Source organism: Anser brachyrhynchus (genome assembly GCF_964034855.1).
Source record: "Anser brachyrhynchus genome assembly, contig: SCAFFOLD_200, whole genome shotgun sequence".
In the NCBI taxonomy this organism is placed as follows: domain Eukaryota; kingdom Metazoa; phylum Chordata; class Aves; order Anseriformes; family Anatidae; genus Anser; species Anser brachyrhynchus.
The window spans coordinates 32952-56458 of NW_027663484.1; the positions used below are offsets into that span (position 1 = coordinate 32952).

Below are 23507 nucleotides of genomic sequence, written 5' to 3' on the forward strand. Positions count from 1 at the left end.
GCGCCCCCGAGGACCCTCCCCGGTGACCTATGGCAAGCCCCCGGGCGCCCCCGAGTACCCACCCTGGAGACCCCCGGCGGGACCCCGGGCGCCCCCGAGGACCCACCCCGTTGACCCCTGGCAAGCCTCCGGGCGCCCCCGAGGGCCCACCCCAGTGACCCCCTTGAAGCCCCTGGGCGCCTCCGAGGACTCACCCCAGTGACCCCCGGCGGGACCCCGGTGACCCCAAGGACCCACCCTGGTGACCCCCGGTGGGACCCCGGGCGCCCCCGAGGACCCACCACAGTCACCCCCCAAGCCCCCAGGCGAACCCGAGTACCAACCCCAGTGACCCCCGGTGGGACCCCGAGCGCCCCGGAGGACCCTCCCCCGCTGACATCTGGTGGGACCCTGGGCGCCCCCGAGGACCCACCCCGCTGACCCCCAGCAAGCCCCTGGGAGCCCCCGAGAACCCACCCCAGTGACCCACGGCAAGCCCCCAGGTGCCCCCGAGGACCCACCCCGGTGACCCCCGGCAAGCCCCGGGCGCCCCCAAGGACCCACCCCAGTGAACCCTGGTGGGACCCCGGGAGCCCCTGAGGACCCACCCCGGTGACACCCGGGAAGCCCCCGGGCGCCCCGGATGATCCACCCCCGTGACCCCCGGGAAGCCCCCGGGCGCCCCCGAGGACCCACCCCGGTGACCCCCGGCAAGCCCCGGGTGCCCCCAAGGACCCACCCCGGTGACCCCCGGTGGGACCCCGGGGGCCCCCGAGGACCCACCCCAGTCACCCCCAGCAAGCCCCCAGGCGCCGCCGAATACCAACCCCGGTGACCCCCGGCGGGACCGCGAGCGCCCCCGAGGACCCACTCCTGCTGACATCTGGTGGGACCCTGGGCACCCCCGAGGACCCACCCCGGTGACCCCCGGCAAGCCCCCGGGCACCTCTGTGGACCCACCCCGGTTACCCCCGGCAATCCCCCGGGCGCCCCCGAGGACCCACCCCGGTGACCCCCGGCAAGCACCCGGACGCCCCAGAGGACCTACCCTGGTGACCCCCGGCAAACCCCAGGCGCCCCTGAGGACCTATCCAGGTGACCCCCGGAGGGACCCCGGGCGCCCCCGAGGACCCACCCCGGTGACCCCCGGCGGGACCCTGGGCGCCCCGGAGGACCCACCCCGGTGACCCATGGCAAGTCCCCGGGCGCCCCCGAGGACCCACCCCGGTGACCCCCGGAGGGACCCCTGGCGCCCCCGAGGACCCACCCCGGTGACCCCCGGAGGGACCCCTGGTGCCCCCGAGGACCCACCCCGGAGACCCCCAACAAGCCCCGGGGCGCCCCCGAGGACATACCCCGGTGACCGCCGACAAGGCCCCGAGAGCCCCCGAGGACCCACCCCGGTGACCCCCGGCAGGCCCCCGGGAGCCCCCAAGGACGCACCCCGGTGACCCCCGGCGGCACCCCAGGAGCCCCGAGGACCCACCCCGGTGACCCCCGGCAAGCCCCCGGGCGCCCCCGAGGACCCACCCCGGTGACCCCCGGCAAGCCCCGGGTGCCCCCGAGGACCCACCCCGGTGACCCCCGGTGGGACCCCGGGGGCCCCCGAGGACCCACCCCAGTCACCCCCGGCAAGCCCCCAGGCGCCGCCGAATACCAACCCCGGTGACCCCCGGCGGGACCGCGAGCGCCCCCGAGGACCCACTCCTGCTGACATCTGGTGGGACCCTGGGCACCCCCGAGGACCCACCCCGGTGACCCCCGGCAAGCCCCCGGGCACCTCTGTGGACCCACCCCGGTTACCCCCGGCAATCCCCCGGGCGCCCCCGAGGACCCACCCCGGTGACCCCCGGCAAGCACCCGGACGCCCCAGAGGACCTACCCTGGTGACCCCCGGCAAACCCCAGGCGCCCCTGAGGACCTATCCAGGTGACCCCCGGAGGGACCCCGGGCGCCCCCGAGGACCCACCCCGGTGACCCCCGGCGGGACCCTGGGCGCCCCGGAGGACCCACCCCGGTGACCCATGGCAAGTCCCCGGGCGCCCCCGAGGACCCACCCCGGTGACCCCCGGAGGGACCCCTGGCGCCCCCGAGGACCCACCCCGGTGACCCCCAGAGGGACCCCTGGTGCCCCCGAGGACCCACCCCGGAGACCCCCAACAAGCCCCGGGGCGCCCCCGAGGACATACCCCGGTGACCGCCGACAAGGCCCCGAGAGCCCCCGAGGACCCACCCCGGTGACCCCCGGCAGGCCCCCGGGAGCCCCCAAGGACGCACCCCGGTGACCCCCGGCGGCACCCCAGGAGCCCCGAGGACCCACCCCGGTGACCCCCGGCAAGCCCCCGGGCGCCCCCGAGGACCCAATCCCGGTGACCCCCGGCAAGCCCCCGGGCGCCTCCGAGGACCCTCCCCGGTGACCCCCGCCAAGCCCCCGGGCGCCTCTGAGGACCCACCCCGGTGAGCCCCGCCAAGCCCCAGGTGCCCCCTAGGACCCACTCCGGTAAACCCCGGCGGGACCCTGGGCGCCCCCGAGTACCCTCCCCGGTGACCTATGGCAAGCCCCCGGGCGTCTCCGAGGACCCACCCCGGTGACCCCCGGCGGGACCATGGGCGCCCCCGAGGACCCACCCCGGTGACCCCCGGCAAGCCCCCGGCCGCCTCCAATGACCCACCCCGGTGACCCCCGGCAAGCACCCGGGCACCCCCTTGGATCCACGCTGGTGACCCGCGGCAAGCCCACGTGCGTCCCCGAGGACCCACCCCGGTGACCCCCGGCAAGCCCCCGGGCACCCCCAAGGACCCATACCGGTGACCCCTGGAAAACCCCGGGCGCCCCCTAGGACCCACCCCAGTAACCACGGGCAAGCCCCCGGGCGCCCCCGAGGACCCACCCCGGTGACCCCCGCCGGGACCCCAGGCGCCCCCGAGCACCCACCCCGGTGACCCCCGGCAAGCCCCAGGCGCCCCCGAGTACAAACCCCGGTGACCCCCGGCAAGCCCCCAGGTGCCCCCGAGGACCCACCCCGGTGACCCCTGGCGGGACCCCGGGAGCTCCGGAGCTCCTGTTTTAACCTTCCAGTTTAGGAGGAATGAAATCAAAACAAAAGCATTAATTATTACCTTCCTCTGTAGACGGCGTCACAGTTCTCACCCCTGCCCGGACATTTTCCTTTTCCGGAGCAGGAAAAATCATAGAATCGACGGGAGGAAGAGAAGATCTTGAAGGACCTTCTGTTCAGAGCAAGCAAAACATAAGGAAGTTTACCAAACATAACAAACTATCGCAAAGAACACAGAACTTTAATTATCCGTTACTGTCAAACATACAGTGACCAGAGCATGTAAATAAGAGAGGTGACTAATTTGCCTCTGGTTGCCCTTGCAATTCCCATCTAGAATACCAGCTGGCTGAGAATCAGGTTGCTCGATGCCCCCAGCTAAAAATGGAAGTCTCTCCCTCAAGCAGCTCCCAGCCACCATCACCTGCCATTCTGAAGCCAATCAAATTTCACTTCTTTGGCAAATAGTTGGATTCACCAAAGCATAGCCAGCTACCCGGTATTACTGGAAGAATTTCTTTTTTAAAAAAGAACGTCAAACGGGATGAAGGTGAACAGGGTAAGAAAGTAGGGAATATTAACTCACCACCGTGTCTCTTAGTTTTTTCCTTCATTTTCTGCGATTTGATTTCTTCAAGTGTTTTTATTCCAAAATTCAGACCGTCCTCTGAAAACAGAAAACACTTAATGAGACTAAGGCTTAGAGGCACTCACTGAGGACCACAGATCCTCAGGCTTCTTAGTGCTCAGGAACTTTCAGAAGCATTTACAATAAACCCCGTCAACACTCCTCACAACTGAAAGAACCGTAGAATCAATGGCATTTTGCCCCTCCTTTCCCCCTTCAGGGTAAAAATTGTAGTTTTAATTTTAATCCATTGACACGATATTAGATCCCTCTATCGTTAGATATGGCTTTCAACAGTGGTTGCCAGGCTGCACGTGCAGCCATTTAAACTCCATGCTGTGGCCCTGTTTTGTTCTCCAAAAGGAAAGAAAAGCAGTTCAACTTTCTGACCCAATGGGCACATGATGCTATTAGGGAGAAATGAGATCATGGAAATAACCGAGTCCATTCAGCACCCCTACATTCTGTTGTGTTTTTACGCCACATTGCTTTCGAGTTCATTGGCAAGTTCTCCTTCCGATTTATCCTACTACAGGTGCCGGAATACCTTGCTTAGCAGTAGTAGCACTGGCTTTCCGAGTGGAAATCATCCGTAATCCATTTTGGCCTTCCTCAGCTGGTTGCTGGATGGGAGTTTTAGTTTCTTCTCCTGCCTCAGAAAGCTGGTCTGAAGGGGAAAAATCTGTTCAGCTATGCATAGACCAGATTGTTCATGATTATGTAGCTCATGCGATGACACTCCAGTCCATGGCTCATATAAAAAAGCTTTTTTTTTCTTTTTTTTTAATACAGCTACGCTGACCTGATGAACTCGTAAGGAGACTACACTAGGACAAAACATCTCGGACTCTAGATTCTCTCTGCAGCTTTAACTACTACACAACATATTACTCTTCAGACAGAAGAAAAAGGAATTTCCCTCCTACTTTCACATAGAGCTTTACACAACAGACCAGCTAAAGCCAAGAGTGGTTCTAAGCTTTCCTCCAGCATTTCAGGTTCTGTCCACTGACCGCCAGACAAAGCCACCAGCGAGCTGACCAGACTGCCTGCCCTATCGCTAGTCAGACCTCAGCTCATCTGTGATTTATACATTCATTTACAGCACAAAGTCCTTCCAAGAACCAAAGCATGCTCACCATCGTCATCTTCATCATCATCTGCAGCATTGATTACAACTGGAGGGTGTGTAGGGCTTGGGACATTTTCCGAGTTTTCCACTTTCGTCACCCCCCTTAGCTATGGAGAGGCATTGGACTGGACAGAAAGTTTGTTTTGCTGCAGTGACATCTGAGCCACTTTCAAATCATCGTGATTTGATACACTTGGCAGTGTAGCTAGAGGAAGAGGAGGATCATCAGTAACATGGCAGTTTAAAACTTTGGCCACAATGCACGAAGAGCATTGGTAGGTAAGGCAGATAACCTGCACAGGCAATGAATGCAGCATCTCCTTTTGCCCATCCCGCCACTGTTTACACCGTGAACAATGACTTGCCTTCAAACAACAACACATCTCCCTGCCACCCAGCAGAAGATGAAACAACAGAAAGCAAACTGCAAGGCAAATATCACACAAAGCAGAGAGAAGCTGAGCATGAAAGCAGAAAACAAATACCAGCAGTACACCAGCAGGACACTCGGTTTAGCTGACCACCTAGGACTGCAGACCTTTTCCTGCACTCACAAATGAACGGGTACCTGATGTCTCCTACAGTATTGGCACCCACTAAGGAATATTCAAAATTAATTCCTCAATACTTAAAGAAAAAGGACCTAAACTCACTCTAACGAAGACTCCATCGATGTAACGTCCCTTTGCGTGATGAAAAGCACAGTTGGCTTTCTGACAGCCTACTGGCTGCTTCTCCCAGTAGCAGGGAATCTCACTGCGCTTTTTCTGAAGACAGAAAGAAAGACAAGCTCGTGATAACATGCACCTAAGGTTTGCAAAGAGATGCACAGTTCCAGGTCACGACAGCGATAGGGCTGTCACAATACAGTGCTGAAACATCATTCCAAAGGTCAGTTTATCACTCAAGTATAGTATTTCCGGGCATATTCACAAAGTTTGCAGAAGCTGTAACCACTATGCACGTTTAGCTTTGTCATCATTCAGTTTGAGAAGACAGGCACTCTCAGACATCAGTTTAGGGTGGGTTAAACTAATACACCTAGGATTATACTAGGATTATTCAGAGGGAAAAAGAACATCTTAAATTGCCTAGGTTAACTCTATCCAGAACTACTTCTTGGAGACGTCGTTCTTCTGCACCTTTAACTTTCCCCACTGCTTCCTAGCCCAGGCAGCTAGAACAGCATTATCTGAAGGACTCCGGGACACAAGAGACCTGATAGATCATTATCAAGCCTGCTCTCAGGAGGCTAGTACAGCCTGTTTATTACCCCCCTGCTCCAGCAGGTTTTAGCAGTCTAGTTAGCAGTTATTCTGCATCTGTTGAGAAAATACTGTCGGCATCTAATAAAAGAAAATCTTGCTAAGACGTACCTAAGGCATTGATTTTATTTCCCTCTCCTTCCTCCCACCCCCTCTCCTGGTAACAGAAACCAGTGTCATTTCAAAGCAAATGAATCTGTCCTGCAAAAGCACAATCAGCACACCTACGGCACTGAAAAATGCTTTTGTTGATTTATTTTGAGAACACATCTTTAGGCACTCACATCAATTTCCATGTGTCTGAATCATTCAGGCAGACATTCCTGAAACAACGACCCTCCTGCCACAGCGTGCAGACCGTCTCGTTCCCCAGAGCAGCTTCGCAGTGGCGGAAGGAACAGTTGTCTCCCTGTAACCAAAAGGAAACCAACAAGGAAAATATAGTACAGCCTCAAAAACGTCCGTGCTACTGCCTCAGGTTGCTACAATTGAATTCACAATCTAGCTGCTTATCACGTTAACCTTAAAAAAAAGAAACCTTAAAACCCTAACACCTTGTTAGAAACACTCTGTAACCAATACCATAGGCTCAGGCAAGGATCTCAGTGAAGTAGCATTTTTATTCACGATTGCAATGGCAGGCGTCCCACAAGCCACCTACTAGTTCCCTAACACAGTTTATATACATTTTTTTTTTTCCTCTTGATGACCGGGACCCTCCCCTGTTTCCCCATTGACTGGGTAATCCAGGTTCACAATCTATCCGGTGCTTCACAGAAAATACACAGCTGCTGGCCTGTTACAAGTCAATTTTCTTTTTTTCTTGACTGTTTTCCTCTTTGAGGTGGTAATGTTTCTTACACCGTGATTTCTACCCAATTGCTCTAAGGATTCTGGTTGTCTGCATTTTACAAGGTTGTCTGTTAAGCTTTCTTATCACTGTGAGCATATCTCAATACCACCTTCCTTCCCTCTAAACGATGTAACTGTGCAAAAATATTTTTATTCCCACAACCTCGATCCCCTTACCTATCCTCTTACCTATCCCCTTACCCTATCCACACCTGGATGCAGACCCCAACTGTCCACAAGCAGCTCCCAACCCCCCCCCCCCCATGAACTGGACCCCACCCCACCCAGATGCAGGCCCCAGGTCCCGGCCCCAGCCCCAACCCCCCAGACGCAGGCCCCAAAGGTGTACAACCAGCTCCCACCACCCCCCTCAAAGGGAGGCCCCAAAGCCCGCCAGAGGACCCTAGAGTGTACAAGCAGCTCCCAACCCCCCCGGCACAGACTCCAACCCCCCCCCCAAACACAGGCCCCAAAGGCATACAAGCAACTCCCCACCCTCCCCAGAGGCAGGCCCCAAAGGTGTACAAACAGCCGCAACCCCCCCCAAGACCCAGACCCTTACAGTGTACAAGCAGCTCCCAACTCCCCCAACGTGGCCACCTACAGCAGACAAGCACCTGTCACCCCCCCCCCCCCCCAGCTGCAGACCCCAAAGGTGTAGAAGCAGCTACAAACCCTGCACAAGGCAGGACCCTACAGTGTACAAGCAGCTCCGAAGCACCCCCCAGATGCAAGTCCCAAAGGTGTACAAGCAGCTCCCAACCCCCTCCAGATGCAGATCCCTATATTGTACAAGCAGCTCCCAACACCCCCCCAAATGCAAGCCCCTACTGTGTACAAGCAGCTCAGTGCACTGTGTACAAGCACCACAGGTCACCGGGGTGGGTTCTATGCTGCGCCCGGGGGCCCTCCGGGGGTCACAGGGGTGGGTCCTATGGGGCCCAGAATCTATCAGACTTCAGAATCTATCTGGTTATCACGTTAACCAAAGACCATTCTGCTTCCTCCTCCTACTCTACCCCTTCGTGAAAAAAATGGAAAAAAAAAGCCTGAAAATGGAGTCACTTCTTAAAAAAACACCTGATCATACGTGCAAGGCAATGATCAACTATGGCTACCAGTAACTGCTACAGAACGCAGTATGACGCGTTAAATAGCATGTTCCAGTCACTGTGGGTCTTCGAGTTCACCTACCTGGACAACCTCAGCAAAGTTATCGATCTTCAAAGACTTCCAGTGAACTTCTCCTGGAGGCCGAACCAACACTGAATCCGTGAATTAATGATAAAGGGGTAGGAAGAATTTGCCTCCTCACTTTGCCAAGGGAGCCTCTCATCCACAATTCAAACATAGGATGTGCTTTTAAACAGCTTATAACTAATGGAGGAAGCAAGTCCATTTGAATACTCTCTCAGACTGGAGACAGCCAGGGTTAGTTAGCTCTTCAAAAAATAAAAACCAAAAAAAAAAAACCCAACAAAACAAAACAAAAACAAAAAAAAACAGCGCATTTAGAGATGAACTCGTGATTCAAAGTGGCTGCAAAAATGAGGATCCATCTTCCACAGCCGGACAATTTAACTTTTTTTTTTTTTTTTTAATTTAAAATTCAGTATGTTCCAATCTCTGGTCTTCAAGATTTCTTCACCTATTAAGAAAAGACAAAAACCTTTCCCCGTCTTTATTACCTGTACAGCAAAAAATGCACCAGTGCATATAAATACACAAATGTGCATACGCATACACACATATGTGTTTAGACACACACGAGGAGTGAGTGATAGAAAGTTAGCGAGAGCGACAGTGGAAATCAGAATTTTTGCCTTTTTGATGCAGAGAGCGCGTAAAAACTCTCTCATTTTGAGGGAGCTAGAAAAAAATGGAGGATCTACAAAATATTTTGATGAGTATGCCTTCGAGGCCAATGCTTTATAACATGAATGATCTGGGGGCCAACACACAAATATGCATACATATGTACATGCATACAGGATAAACATATCTATACACACAAGCGTGCACAGTATATGTTGTATGGTATCCATATCGAGAACAACTCGTAGCCCTGATCAGACACGTAGAGTTGCAATCAATTAACAGCAGGAAGACAGCAGACCAAGGATACAGCAAGCTTTGAGAGGCAGGGCAATGCTCACTTTGCCAGTGGCATGGCTGCATGATACCAAGAATTTTGAATTAGTTTGATTTTTTGGAAGCAATTTGTTTTCTTTCTGCGCTGTAGCAAATACCGCAGGTTTGCCATCACGTGCTGTTCCCTAATCCATATATCCGTCATCATCCATTGCTGCAAGATCATGAAAGGTTAGAAAAGATGACTTAGGTCCAATTTAACAGCCAATGATTTTTCAATGACCAGAGCTGCAACAGATTTTATTTAGCCGCAAGCAGGTTTTTTTTTTCTGATGTGAAGTCAGATATTTTGATTTTTTTTTTTTTAAGACACTAAATGTCATAAAACCTGCAACCAGACCAGATAAAGTTCAAATTAGAGTGATTCTGAATCCTTTCATTAAAATGCTGCACATTTCTGTGCAAATTATTTCGGACTCTTCTGGACAAAAGCGGATGAAATAGTTCTTACAAATTAATAATAAAAGGTTGGAACCTTTTACTCACACAAACACTAGTGAATTTTCCAGGAAATATTTTTTTGGCAGGGAATTTTCCCAAATCTAAAGTAAAGAGAGGAAAAGTTGGGTTCTCATATTAGGTATTGGTTTTGACTGCTTGACAAAGGGAATAAAAACAGAAGTTAAGTGCAAGGTTTCCTTCTCTTCTTTAGTATCGACAGGAATCGTCACTTCTGACCTTTAGCACCTTCAGAAACACACTTAGTGCCATGCAGGTTCCTCTGCATCTACTTCTAAAAATTACTGGTGCTCCTTAGCATGGAAGTTGGACTTGAAATCTTTTCCAGACTGAGCTCTTTTGAATGCCCAAGGAGCTCATCATTTTGCTTGTTGCCTTCCATTTTCCTGAAGAGACCCAGAACGCTGTTCAGGATATGAACGGATCTGGTCTAAGGAATGGGAAGAAAGCAAAAACCAAGGATACCTCACAGCCCTAAATGCCATAAAAGCAGTCTCATTTTAAAAAAGATCTCAAAAGCTTTTTTTTTTTTTTTTTAACTGACATCTGCCAATATGGCGATCCAAGTGCTGAACAGAAACCAACTGAACTAGCCCCTGAAAGCCTGAATAAAAATGAGTAACTCTGGTGCACTCAGCAGGTCTGTAATTGAAGTTGGCAAGATTTTTAGATTTCTTTTTTCTCCAGGGTGCTAGTAAAGTTTTTGCGTTACGAGATTTTGAACTCTTTTTGTACAAAAGAATTACAGATGCACTACAGTCACGGTAGCTGGGGGTCTGGAAATACATGCCAACAAGTATCATAAACCATGCCTTTGCTGAAGGAAGATAAATAGTCCAAAGAAAATCTGTCTGGTTTGTTTTACAGGCTTGTCTTTCTCAGTATGGAACAAACTGACCTCCCTGGTCTAACTTTCCAGTTGGCTATTCTGCCTTTGTCCTGGAGAGAAGAGCAAGAAGGGAACAAAATATTTTTGCACTCCAAAGAATGCATTAGAGAAGGATTATCACACCTACCTAAGGGTACTTTCTTGTTTGTTTATAAAGCATAAAGTATTTCTCTTGGACAGTCTCTGTTGCTGGCCTGTTTTGTGCCTTCCATTTATAATAAAGATATTAAAGATGCTTACCCCGTTTCGGATTTTTTGTTTTGTTTTTTTTTAGAACAGTGTAAGCGGACAGTCGGATGACAAGCAAGAAAGAACACCATAAACTCCTTGCTCTGACCCTGCTTTTTAATCACCCAGCATCGCCCTGGCTGCAAAACAGTCCCCGCTGATTTACCTGCTTGTTAAAGCACCCCACGGGCTGAAAGTGTTGTGTGCTAGGTGTCAAATTATATTTAACGGTGCATAGGTAAACCATTCATCTTCCCATGGTCGAAGCACAGAACAGGCCAAGACGATGTGCTCAGATCTGAGCACGCCACTCTGCAGAGAATCAGTTTCAAGCCTAAGATGTTTCGCCCATCTCCCAGGCCCAGAGCGACAGCGACACCTTTACTCTGAAAGTCTGTGTTCTGCAAAGCCAGGAGGTGACCAATGACTCGACTGAGCGGTCTCCCCCAGCCACAAATGTCACAACCATGAGACACCTGGGACCACTGGAACGAGCTGCGAATAGCCCCGTTCTCCCTCCCAGGAAGAGCTGCTCCATCTTCTGCTCTTCTAAAGAGCCCTTAACATATCAAAGGAAGAGAGAGGTCCACAGAGCGGCTATTTCCTGCTTCCAGAGATCCTGTGCAAGACGGTTCTTGTGCTGCAGTTCCTGAAGAATTTCATGTGCATTAGCAGAACGAGAAAGTAAAGCTCTTAAGCAATTGCTAACCTGTTCTCAGTGCTCACAAGTCCCAAATCACTAATTTTACAGTACATATAAACCATGGCAGCTGGCACCTAGCACTGCACACGTTGGCAGTGTCGTCAGGAGCTAGAAAGTCAGGGGTGAGGGGATTAAGGGAAAACCACACATCAGTTTAGTAACTTGGCTCTCGTAGGATACTTCCTACTGCAGGAGTTTTAGCAAAGCCACTCAGAGGGACCTGCTGGTTAATTAAAATAGGACTTCTGCTGGAGCAGAAGATGGGAACCAACTGCATACTGCCAGTCTGTATCGACTTCCAATAAGACAGCGTTGGAAAAAGGTGCCTTCAACCGTCAGTAGCACAATAGCTCTGGTGATGTGTTAATTAAGGGCACTCTTACAGCTGAGTTTCTTCATAGCAGTATGTAGTTGAGAGTGTCCGAGTTTCCCAGGTAAGATTTATGTTTTCTCCTACCAAGCACCAGCTCAGTATGCAATGCTGTGTTAATAACACCCAAGCATGTAGATGTTAAACTGTAACTGCTTTTAAACCTATTTGTTGGTAAGAAAAGAGCTCAGTACACCACCTTCACAGGGCAAAAATCCACATGGAAGAGCAGAAAAACCCAGAAGAGCTTCCTGAACTTCACGTTACCAACAGCACCATCGGATTTAGATCCTGGCCTGGTGTTGTGGTTTAACCCGGCTGGCAGCTAAACACCACACAGCCGTTCGCTCACCCTCCCCCCTCCCTCTCTGGGATGGGGGAGAGAAACGGGAAAGTGAAGCCGGTGAGTTGAGATAAAGACAGTTTATTAAGACAGGAATATAATAATATAAGGAATATAAGGAATATAATAATAACAATAATAATAATAATAGTGATAATGATAATAGTATTAACAATAATAATGTGTAAGAAACAAGTGATGCACAATGCAATTGCTCACCACCCGCTGACCGATGCCCAGCCTATTCCCGAGCAGCCGGCCCCCCCACCCCGGCCAGCCACCCCTATATATTGTTTAGCATGACGCCAGATGGTATGGAATACCCCTTTGGCCGGTTTGGGTCAGCTGTCCTGGGTCTGTCCCCTCCCAGCTCCTGCTGCACCCCCAGCCTGCTCGCTGGCAGGACAGAGCGAGAAGCCGAAAAGTCCTTGGCCTGGTGTAAACACTGCTCTGCAGCAATTAAAACATCAGCATGTTATCAGCGCTCTTCTCATCCTAATCCAAAACATAGCACCCTACCAGCTACTATGAGCTACTTAACTCTGTCCTAACTGGAACCAGGACACCTGGCATCCAGGATGCACGGCCTGCAAGCACTGCTGCGATGTGGAAGTGCCAAGGCAGGTTTTTGGCCTGCCCTAAAACACTTTTTTTTTTTTTTAACCAACAATACAAAGAGTGTGCCAGGTATGCTGTAATGCCAGTGTGCCAGGTCAATAGAGGATATCCAAACAACAGAGGCGCTTGTCCTAATTTCTGGCGTGAAAACACTTTTACAGCATTCTTTTCACAAAGAAACCCCTCTCTAGCTTCTGCAATGCTCCAGGACCTGCTGCAGCTGCAGCGGCTGCGCTGGTACAACCCGCATCTTTGACAAATCTTTTCAACGGTTCTGCTTTACCTCGGCACAGTTGAGGTCACTCCTCTTCCTCTTCCAGCTGAGGAAGCAGCTTGCGGGCTCTGCCACACGGTCGGTGCAGAAGCGAAAGCTGGGAACACAGCAGTCAAACTCTCACTGCTAACGAAGCCACCAGGGCAGAGGGCTGACACAGACCCGCCAGAGGCGAACCGTACCTGCTCTCCCTCCCGGCTGCGAGGCTCGCCACAGCAGCCCCGACCCGAAGCGCTCACAATGCTTTGCTTGGTGATGTCACCGATGAGTCAGAGTCCCCAGATGAGCATCTGCCTTGCCACTCTTTAATGTTGGTGTTGTTTTTTGGTTGGTTGCTTGCTTGCTTTTGAAACTTATGTAGGTTATGGTAAACCTTCAGGTAAACCACAGATCAATGGGGAAGAAGTCCCACACGAGGGAAGGCCGTGCATTTCTTCCAGGCAATGGCGCATGCTTTAACATGCTGCATTCGACAAAGAAGCTCTCTCCATTTTGCGCAGTGGCAACAGGCACGACTGCAACACACGCACGTGTAGGCAGCACCTGCAGGTCCCAAACCGTTAACCAATTTTTAGATAGCACCAATTTTTTATGTAGTGGCTTTCCGTTCATCCATAACCCCTTTTTTCCTTTCTTTGTATCGGGTGGCTCTCCTCCATTGTTCTCTCTGTCATTTTCCTCCCCAGTGTCTGAGCAGGCACTGGGAATCGTTTCCAGAGGAAGGGTACTGCAGAAGCTACAACCTTTACTCTCAGGGAAAAGAGAGTATGTGAAAGAATACATACTTCCTTTCTTTTCCTTTTTTTTTTTTTAAGTCTCTGAAATCAACGCTGCGGCTTGGCAGCAAATAACTATGGGAGTAATGATGATTCCTCATCCTCACTGTAACGTTGTAGTTAATGTCATAAAGAAGCAATTTCCCCAGGCAGTGGCCATTTGAGATGGGAAGGGGCAGTAAGAGGAAGTTTTCCTTAGACTAGCTCTTCCCCCAGAACACCTCGCCATCCAGCAACAAATTCAATTCACCTGCTCCGCCTGATCAGTCAAACGTGCGTCCGACTCCAGGACACGCCACAGTGGTGGTTCTGACGTGCTTTGAGAATCACCTATCCGCAGAATATCTCGGGTTTGTACACTCAAATAACGCAGTCTTTTCGAAATAAGGCCCAGAGCTCACACTCCGAGTGCAGCCTAACAGCACCAGAGGGCCGGTAGGCTAAACATTCCCATCCTGGCAACAGGACTGACCCGGGCAACAGTAAGCATCCCTTCTGCACTTTCATCGTGAACATCAGCATAAGGAAACAGAGACCTCCTCGATCCAAGGTTTAAGAAACAAACACCAAGGTCACCCAAGCGGGTTGTTTTCAGCAAACTAACAGAGAAATTAAGGTGACAACCGCGTGCATCCAGAGTTAGTCAGATCCCGAAGGCAGTTCCTTTGGGAAACGCAGGAGCAGCGCGCCAGATGACGGCTACCTTACAGCGCACCCCTCAGAGGCACTGCTACGAAAGGAAGGCAGAAGGTTGGAACTCAAAATAACTCGCAAGGCGCCCGTTAAGGGGGAAGCTTTAATTTCCTGAGCAGAACCTCCCCCCTGAAGGCAGCCCAGGGACTCTTTGCTTCCCTAGGGAGACGGCAGGGACGGGGCAGGGCGGTGGGACGGAGGGACAGAGGGCCAGACGGACGGACAGACAGCCAGATGGATGGATAGACGGCCAGACGGACGGCCAGATGGCCCAAAAGGCCTGAGCAAGGGCTGAGGAGCAGCAGGGTAGGGCAGGGCAAGTGAACGTCTGCTTTGACACTCCTGACGTATTACTTCTCGGAGCGGCAGAACTGCGCTGGGTAGGCCCCACAGCAAGACTCGTATTTCTGTCCTTCCCTTTCAGGAAAGGATCTCCCACTTTGAATTTATTAATTTTCACGATGATGATACACAAATGGAAGTTTTGAAAAACTGAATGCTGATTAACAGATTTGTAGCACAGCCTGTGCATCAAAATTCATTTCTCTCCATTCAGGTAATCTTAGTTTCTGAGTTACAGTTACAGTCAAAATTTTTCTTCTTTGTTTTTTTTTTTTTTCTTTTGTGATCAGAAAATGAGGGGACTGGTTGTCCCAAGTCAGCCAGGGAACTTATCTTTGGTCGATGCACCAAGCAACTCAGCTCTCTTGGGGAAACTTAAATAGAACAGACAGATCTCCAAACGGATAAAAAAAATAAATCAAATGATAAACACCCAACCGACACATCTGATACCCCAGCTTATTGAACAGCACATGGGTTTAATCTACAGGCTCTGTCCAAAGCAGCAAGAAGTGACAGATTTAATCCAAACCAGTTGCCCGCTCTCACTCTCTGATCTGGAGATGTTATTTGACAAGCATGCATAGCAGTAACACTTGTAAACGCTGGGTTACTGCACCACAGCCCCAAATCCCTCACAGGCCCACTAAGATACTCTTACCGATTGATCCACAATAAACACTCCCAAAAAGATTCTCAACAAGCTAAACCCTGTTTAGAAAGAATCTGAGGAACCTGTCACTGCGGCAACAAAGGGCTGCAATTGCATGCAAAATCTCCAACACCCTCCTTAGCACCCTGCTAGCTCAAGGACTGTGTGGGGCTTCCGTGCCCTGAACGAGTCCACCCTGGCCACATAATGCAGATGTAATGGTCAAGAAAGCACATAGCGTTATCGAAACTTATCAGATCCACAGCTAAACGAAAAGCCCACGCTTCTATATTTCTCCTCCTTCTCCATTCACGGAAGGAAGAGACTGAAAACAAGCAGATTAGTGGTTTACATTTACAGTTAATGTGAAAAATGTTTATTTGTGAAATACATCACGTATTGTTTCAAGCTACAAAAAACTCTCTCCCACAAAGGAAGGACTTTTGTCCTCAGCATGCAACCCCAGTTACTATCTACCCCAACTTCCTATCTACCAGCGGGCCGCGTTCCCCTGGCACTCAGTCACTCCGCAGCACGGCAGCCACCTTTGTTCTAAGGATGGCAAATTCTACTTAGAAACGCTCTGTGGAAGAGTGATGTTGTCCCCTTTTAACATGATCCGGCCTGCAGCAAAGAGAAGGGAAAGAGGGGATTAGAGAGAGCCCAGAATCCGAGAATAATCTCATGTTTTCAGAAAGTATTTTGTGTGGTTGAGCAGGGTTTTGCCCATCACGCAGAGTCCTGTTCCTGCCAGCTGCCCCACACTCACAAGTCCCACGCCAGCCACCGTCCCCGTTCCAGCAGCACGCTCTCCCTGCTGAAAACCCCAGCACTGGGCGCACATCGTTGCTTCTGTCCACCAGCAGGTGGTAAATAAACACTGCCGCTACCGTGGCTCCCGGCTTTGACTCAGAGATCACAGCAAGTGTGAGAATCGCCCAGGGCCACCGGCTTTAGATGCAGCTGAAAGGAGCTGTGACCAGACTCCTCCAGCCAGTGCAGGCCGCCTGGTATTACACGTTTCAAAGACCAGAACTGGCCTCAGGCAGGGACAGATTCTCCTTCATCCAGCAAAATCAGCAGCTCAAAACTCATCAGGGACAGAGATGTAGCCAGTAATTGCTCACGGAACTTCAACATCAAGGCTCGTCACATGGTTGGTACCTCTCAGTGCTGCTACCTAGAAGGCTCACCCGGGCAGGTTTCAGACCGCGCGTCACTCGGGTTGCACAGACACACGACATACCCAGCTGTTTCCTTGATTTTGTCTTGGAGTGAATCTCCTCTGCGTCGTCCAGCACCGAATTCATGTACTCGTCAAAGCCCTAGAAAGCAGCAACAGTGGCAATTAGTTCAGCAACAACACAAACCATCATCAGCTTTGCTGACCCAGGCTGGACAATGAAGACTAATTGTTAGAGAAGTACGAATTTTTTTTCCCTTGTGCTAGTTTTTCTTGACAAGAGAAAATAGGATTGTGAATGAGGGAAAACAAACTAACGACGTAACGCGGGGTCGTGCTGATACTCATGATGATGCAGCCTTCTATCCGCATGTTCACTTGCTCGTAAAGCCACTCCTGGATCCTCGACAGTGGCAACAGGCACGACTGCAACTGTCCTGGTTCCAGTTAGGACAGAGTTAATTTTTCCTCATAGTAGCTGGTAGGGTGCTATGTTTTGGATTAGGATGAGAAGAGCGCTGATAACATGCTGATGTTTTAATTGTTGCAGAGCAGTGTTTACACCAGGCCAAGGACTTTTCGGCTTCTCGCTCTGTCCTGCCAGCGAGCAGGCTGGGGGTGCAGCAGGAGCTGGGAGGGGACAGACCCAGGACAGCTGACCCAAACCGGCCAAAGGGGTATTCCATACCATCTGGCGTCATGCTAAACAATATATAGGGGTGGCTGGCCGGGGTGGGGGGCCGGGCTGCTCGGGGATAGGCTGGGCATCGGTCAGCGGGTGGTGAGCAATTGCATTGTGCATCACTTGTTTCTTACACATTATTATTATTAATACTATTATCATTATCACTATTATTATTATTGTTATTATTATTTTCCTGTCTTAATAAACTGTCTTTATCTCAACTCACCGGCTTCACTTTCCCGTTTCTCTCCCCCATCCCAGAGAGGGAGGGGGGAGGGTGAGCGAACGGCTGTGTGGTGTTTAGCTGCCAGCCGGGTTAAACCACAACAGCCCTTTTGGCGCCCAAGGTGGGGCTCGAAGGGTTGAGATATCGACAGATTTGACCAGAGTGTGTTAAACTAAAATTGGTATAAGTACTGGACCTGCTTAATAGTTGCTAGTCACGATGTTGATTGCCTTAATCTCCAGTCTGCTGTACCTGTATTCCAAATTGAGTTTTATGGTGCGTTACTTTCTGTATGTGCTCCCTGTTGCACTGTTTATCCTTTCCGGGCCCTGGTTTAAGATTGTTATGGTACTGTGCGGTGTAGCAATGGCTTATGAAATGATGAAATATCTGGTCACGACTCTAACCTGGTATTTGTACTCAGCACTGACGTCGACTCTATACTTTGGAACCCATATCTCGGAAACTATTAGCAATTACACCTATTGCCTGTTTTCGTTAGGGAGCCAATCTGTGAAGGGGACAGGGGAAGACATGTTTCCCTACCTGTTCACTCTCCCTTTCTACTTCACCACCACCCTCTTATCCCCCGAGCTAGTTACGGTGGTTCTCCGAGATGTTGAATATCCTTGGGATACTCAGACCAGCCTGCTCTTGTTGTTATGTCTCCTGAATGCGCTTCAGATTTTGTGGAGGGTTAAACAACTACTCAGGAATCTCATCCGGAGATCTCTCTTGAGGCGGGATAGTTGCGAGTGGCAGGGAGTGTGGGAGGATATGGGCAGGTTTCTAGAGCAGTGGTCACCTCCAGTGTTTTGGACATTCACCCCTGAACAACTGCAAAATCCTAAAAAGCTGGCAGAATGCTTGAAAAAAAGGTGTCATGACTCTGGCAGTTCCAAAGTGACACAAATCACTGTAGCGTGCTGGGGTCTGGCTTGTGCCTATCGAGCTGCAATTGATGCTACTAGCAACCTAGCTCCAGCTCCTGCAGCCGCTCCAGCTCCAGCTCCTGCAGCTGCTCCAGTTCCAGCTCCTGCAGCCGCTCCAGCTCCAGCTCCTGCAGCCGCTCCAGCTCCAGCTCCTGCAGCCGTTCCGGCTCCTGCAGCCGCTCCAGCTCCAGCTCCCACAGCCACTCCAGCCCCTGCAGCCGCTCCAGCTCCAGCTCCTGCAGCAGCTCCAGCTCCTGCAGCTGCTCCCACTCCTGTGGCTGGGTCAGAGAAACGAGCTGTAGCAGTGCAAGTTGACCCCGCAGAGGGTATTCCAACCCCTGTGGCAGACCCTGTGTCTGGGTCAGAGAAACGAGCTGTAGCAGTGCAAGTTGCCCCTGTAGACAAGGTGAAAAAATGGTATAGAGGCTCAGGTCGTTTACAACGCAAACAGTCTTCTGCTAAGTCTGGGCATACTGAAGACGAGGCTGGGCCATCAAAGGTGCAGGAGACTGAAGATGAGGATGGGGATGTCGAAAAATCAACAGTAACTACCCGGACTCTATACCAGCGTGAGCTACGAGATGTGCGAAAAGATTTTGGTCGCTGTATAGGTGAGCAGCTTGTCACCTGGCTGCTCCGGTGCTGGGACACCGGAGCCAATTATGTGGAATTAGAGGGCAAGGAAGCCAGGCGGCTGGGATCCCTTGCTAGGGACGCATGCATTGACAAAGCAATTGGAGATGGAGCACAATCTCGCAGCCTCTGGAGGCGTCTCCTGTCAGCTGTGAAGGAAAGGTATCCCTTCAAGGAAGAACTTGTATGTTTACCAAGCAAATGGACCACCATGGAGAAGGGAATTCAGTACCTGAGGGAATTGTCCGTACGGGAAGTAATTTATAAGGACCTAGACGACGCACAAACATCCGCAGATCCAGATGCAGTCCGGTGTACACTACCCATGTGGCGGAAGTTTGTACAGAGTGCCCCATCATCATATGCCAGCTCATTGGCAATGCTAGCCTGGAAAACGGAGGAGAATCCCACAGTGAATGAAGTGACTAAAATACTCCGGCAGTACGAAGGAAATCTCTCCTCTTCCCTAAAGGCCTGTGTCTCAGCTGTGGAGAAACTCTCTGAAGAGGTCCACCAACTTAAAGAGAATTTATCTTCCCCTCCACCTGAACGAACCAGTGTCCACCAGCTAAAAGAGAATGCTTTAGAGAAACTTTCTGAAAAGATCCACCAACTTGAAGAAAGATTATCTTCCCCTTCACCTGAACGAACCAGTGTCCACCAGCTAAAAGAGAATGCTTTGGAGAAACTTTCTGAAAAGATCCACCAACTTGAAGAAAGATTATCTTCCCCTTCACCTGAACGAACCAGTGTCCACCAGCTAAAAGAGAATGCTTTGGAGAAACTTTCTGAAAAGATCCACCAACTTGAAGAAAGATTATCTTCCCCTTCACCTGAACGAACCAGTGTCCACCAGCTAAAAGAGAATACCTTGGAGAAACTTTCTGAAGAGATCCACCAACTTAAAGAGAGTTTATTTTCCTCCCCACCTGTACAAACCAGTGTCTCAGCTATTAGGGGTAAACGTTCATCTATGCAAGGAAGACAATATGGTGGGCACACACACCGCGCCACCCTGTTGTTTTACCTACGTGACCATGGAGAGGACATGAGAAAATGGGATGGAAAATCTACTGTGACCCTAGAGGCACGGGTACGTGAATTGCAAAGGAAAACAATTGGGAAAAAGGAGTTCTCTGAAAGGTTTGCTGCTCCAACTTCCAGCAGGCAGTCCTTTAAACACAGAAATGAAGATTCTGACCAGGACTAGAGGGGCCCTGCCTCCAGCCAGGGGGAGGAAAGGGACAATCGAGTTTATTGGACTGTGTGGATTCGATGGCCTGGCACGTCAGACGCACAGAAGTATAAGGCTTTGGTAGACACCGGTGCACAATGTACTCTAATGCCATCAAGCTATAAAGGGCCAGAGCCCATCTGTATTTATGGTGTGACGGGGGGATCCCAGCAGTTAACTGTATTGGAGGCTGAAGTGAGTCTAACCGGTAATGAGTGGCAAAAGCACCGTATTGTGACTGGCCCAGATGCTCCGTGCATCCTTGGCATAGACTATCTTAGAAGAGGATATTTCAAGGACCCAAAAGGGTTCCGCTGGGCTTTTGGCATAGCTGCTTTGGAGACAGAGGACATTAAACAGTTGTCTACCTTGCCTGGTCTCTCAGAGGACCCTTCTGTTGTGGGGTTGCTGAGGGTTGAAGAACAGCAAGTGCCGATCGCTACCACAACTGTGCACCGGCGGCAATATCGCACCAACCGAGACTCCCTGAGTCCCATCCATAAGCTAATTCGTCAACTGGAGAGCCAAGGAGTGATCAGCAAGACTCATTCACCTTTTAATAGTCCCATATGGCCAGTGCGAAAGTCTAATGGTGAGTGGAGACTAACAGTGGACTATCGTGGCCTGAACGAAGTCACGCCACCACTGAGTGCTGCAGTGCCGGACATGCTAGAACTCCAGTATGAACTGGAATCAAAGGCAGCCAAGTGGTATGCCACAATTGATATCGCTAATGCATTTTTCTCCATCCCTCTAGCAGCACAGTGCAGGCCACAGTTTGCTTTCACTTGGAGGGGAGTCCAATATACTTGGAATCGGCTGCCCCAGGGGTGGAAACACAGCCCTACCATTTGCCATGGACTGATCCAGTCTGCGCTGGAGCAGGGGGAAGCTCCTGAACACCTGCAGTACATCGATGACATCATTGTGTGGGGTGACACTGCAGAAGAAGTTTTCGAGAAAGGGAAGAAAATAGTCCAAATCCTTCTGAAGGCTGGTTTTGCCATAAAACAGAATAAAGTTAAAGGACCTGCACGAGAGATCCAGTTTTTAGGAATAAAATGGCAAGATGGACGCCGTCAAATCCCAATGGATGTGATCAACAAAATAACAGCTATGTCTCCACCAACTAGCAAAAAAGAAACACAAACTTTCCTAGGTGTCGTGGGGTTTTGGAGAATGCATATTCCAAATTACAGTCTGATTGTAAACCCGCTCTACCAAGTAACCCGTAAGAAGAATGCTTTTGAATGGGGCCCTGAGCAACGACAAGCCTTTGAACAAATTAAGCAGGAAATAGTTCATGCAGTAGCCCTCGGGCCAGTCCGAACAGGACCAGATGTAAAGAATGTGCTCTACACCGCAGCCGGAGAGAATGGTCCCACCTGGAGCCTCTGGCAGAAAGAACCTGGGGAAACTCGAGGTCGACCCCTGGGGTTTTGGAGTCGGGGATACAGAGGATCTGAAGCCCGCTATACTCCAACTGAAAAGGAGATATTGGCAGCATATGAAGGAGTTCGATCTGCTTCGGAAGTGGTCGGTACTGAAGCGCAGCTCCTCCTGGCACCCCGACTGCCGGTACTAGGCTGGATGTTCAAAGGAAGGGTCCCCTCTACGCATCATGCAACTGATGCTACATGGAGCAAGTGGGTTGCACTGATTACTCAGCGGGCTCGAATAGGAAACCCCAGTCGCCCAGGAATCTTGGAGGTGATTATGGACTGGCCAGAAGGCAAATACTTTGGGATATCACCAGAGGAGGAGGTGGTTCGTGCTGAAGAAGCCCCCCTGTACAACAAGCTACCAGAAAATGAGAAGAAATATGCCTTGTTCACTGACGGGTCCTGTCGTATTGTGGGAAAGCATCGGAGATGGAAAGCTGCTGTATGGAGTCCTACACGACGAGTTGCAGAAGCTGCTGAGGGAGAAGGTGAATCGAGTCAGTTTGCAGAAGTAAAAGCCATTCAGCTGGCTTTAGATATTGCTGAACGAGAAAAGTGGCCAGTTCTCTATCTCTATACTGATTCATGGATGGTAGCAAATGCCCTGTGGGGGTGGTTACAGCAATGGAAGCAGAACAACTGGCAGCGCAGGGGCAAGCCCATCTGGGCTGCGGCATTGTGGCAAGATATTGCTGCCCGGGTAGAGAACCTGGTTGTAAAGGTACGCCATGTAGATGCTCATGTGCCCAAGAATCGGGCTACTGAAGAACACCAAAACAACCAGCAGGTGGATCAGGCTGCTAAGATTGAAGTGGCTCAGGTGGACCTGGACTGGCAACATAAAGGTGAATTATTTATAGCCCGATGGGCCCATGACACCTCAGGCCATCAAGGTAGAGATGCAACCTACAGATGGGCTCGTGATCGAGGGGTGGACCTGACCATGGACACTACAGCACAGGTTATTCATGACTGTGAAACATGTGCTGCAATCAAGCAAGCCAAACGGTCAAAACCTCTTTGGTATGGAGGACGATGGCTGAAATATAAATATGGAGAGGCCTGGCAGATTGATTACATCACACTCCCTCAAACCCGCAACGGCAAGCGCCACGTACTTACAATGGTGGAAGCAACCACCGGATGGCTGGAAACATATCCTGTGCCCCATGCCACCGCCCGGAACACTATCCTGGGCCTTGAAAAGCAAGTCTTATGGCGACATGGCACCCCAGAGAGAATTGAGTCAGACAACGGGACTCATTTCCGAAACAACCTTATAGACACTTGGGCCAAAGAACATGGTATTGAGTGGGTGTATCACATCCCCTATCATGCACCAGCCTCTGGAAAAGTTGAACGATACAATGGACTGTTGAAGACTACACTGAAAGCAATGGGTGCTGGGACATTCAAAAATTGGGATACACATTTGGCAAAGGCCACCTGGTTAGTCAATACCAGGGGATCTGCCAACCGAGCTGGACCTGCCCAATCAAACCTGTTACGCACTGTAGAAGGGGATAAAGTTCCTGTAGTGCACGTAAGAAACATGCTGGGTAAAACAGTCTGGGCTACTCCTGCCTCAGGAAAAGGCAAACCCATTCGTGGAATTGCTTTTGCTCAGGGACCTGGATGCACTTGGTGGGTAATGCAAAAGAATGGGGAGGTCCGGTGTGTACCTCAAGGGGATTTGATACTGGGTGAGAATAGCCCATGAGTTGAATTGTAGTATGTTAATTATTATATAATAATGTAT

The 23507-nt window shown here is 51.0% G+C and overlaps 1 protein-coding gene and 1 long non-coding RNA gene across 2 annotated transcripts; both read right to left on the reverse strand.

The window, feature by feature from the left end:
- Positions 1-3105: 3105 nt before the first annotated feature.
- Positions 3106-4973, reverse strand: LOC308187416. Its single transcript, XR_013944675.1, has 4 exons — positions 4806-4973; positions 4214-4333; positions 3625-3705; positions 3106-3210 (listed from the first exon to the last, which is right to left on the reverse strand). It is a non-coding gene; the product is annotated as an uncharacterized lncRNA (long non-coding RNA).
- An 11008-nt stretch (positions 4974-15981) lies between these two features.
- Positions 15982-17043, reverse strand: LOC308187418 (small nuclear ribonucleoprotein E-like; the record flags this gene model as incomplete). The annotated part of the gene is made up of 3 exons (XM_080609562.1): positions 15982-16037; positions 16660-16738; positions 16945-17043. Coding segments are annotated over 3 exons (234 nt in total), but the record flags the coding sequence as incomplete, so codon positions are not given.
- Between the last annotated feature and the right edge of the window lie 6464 nt (positions 17044-23507).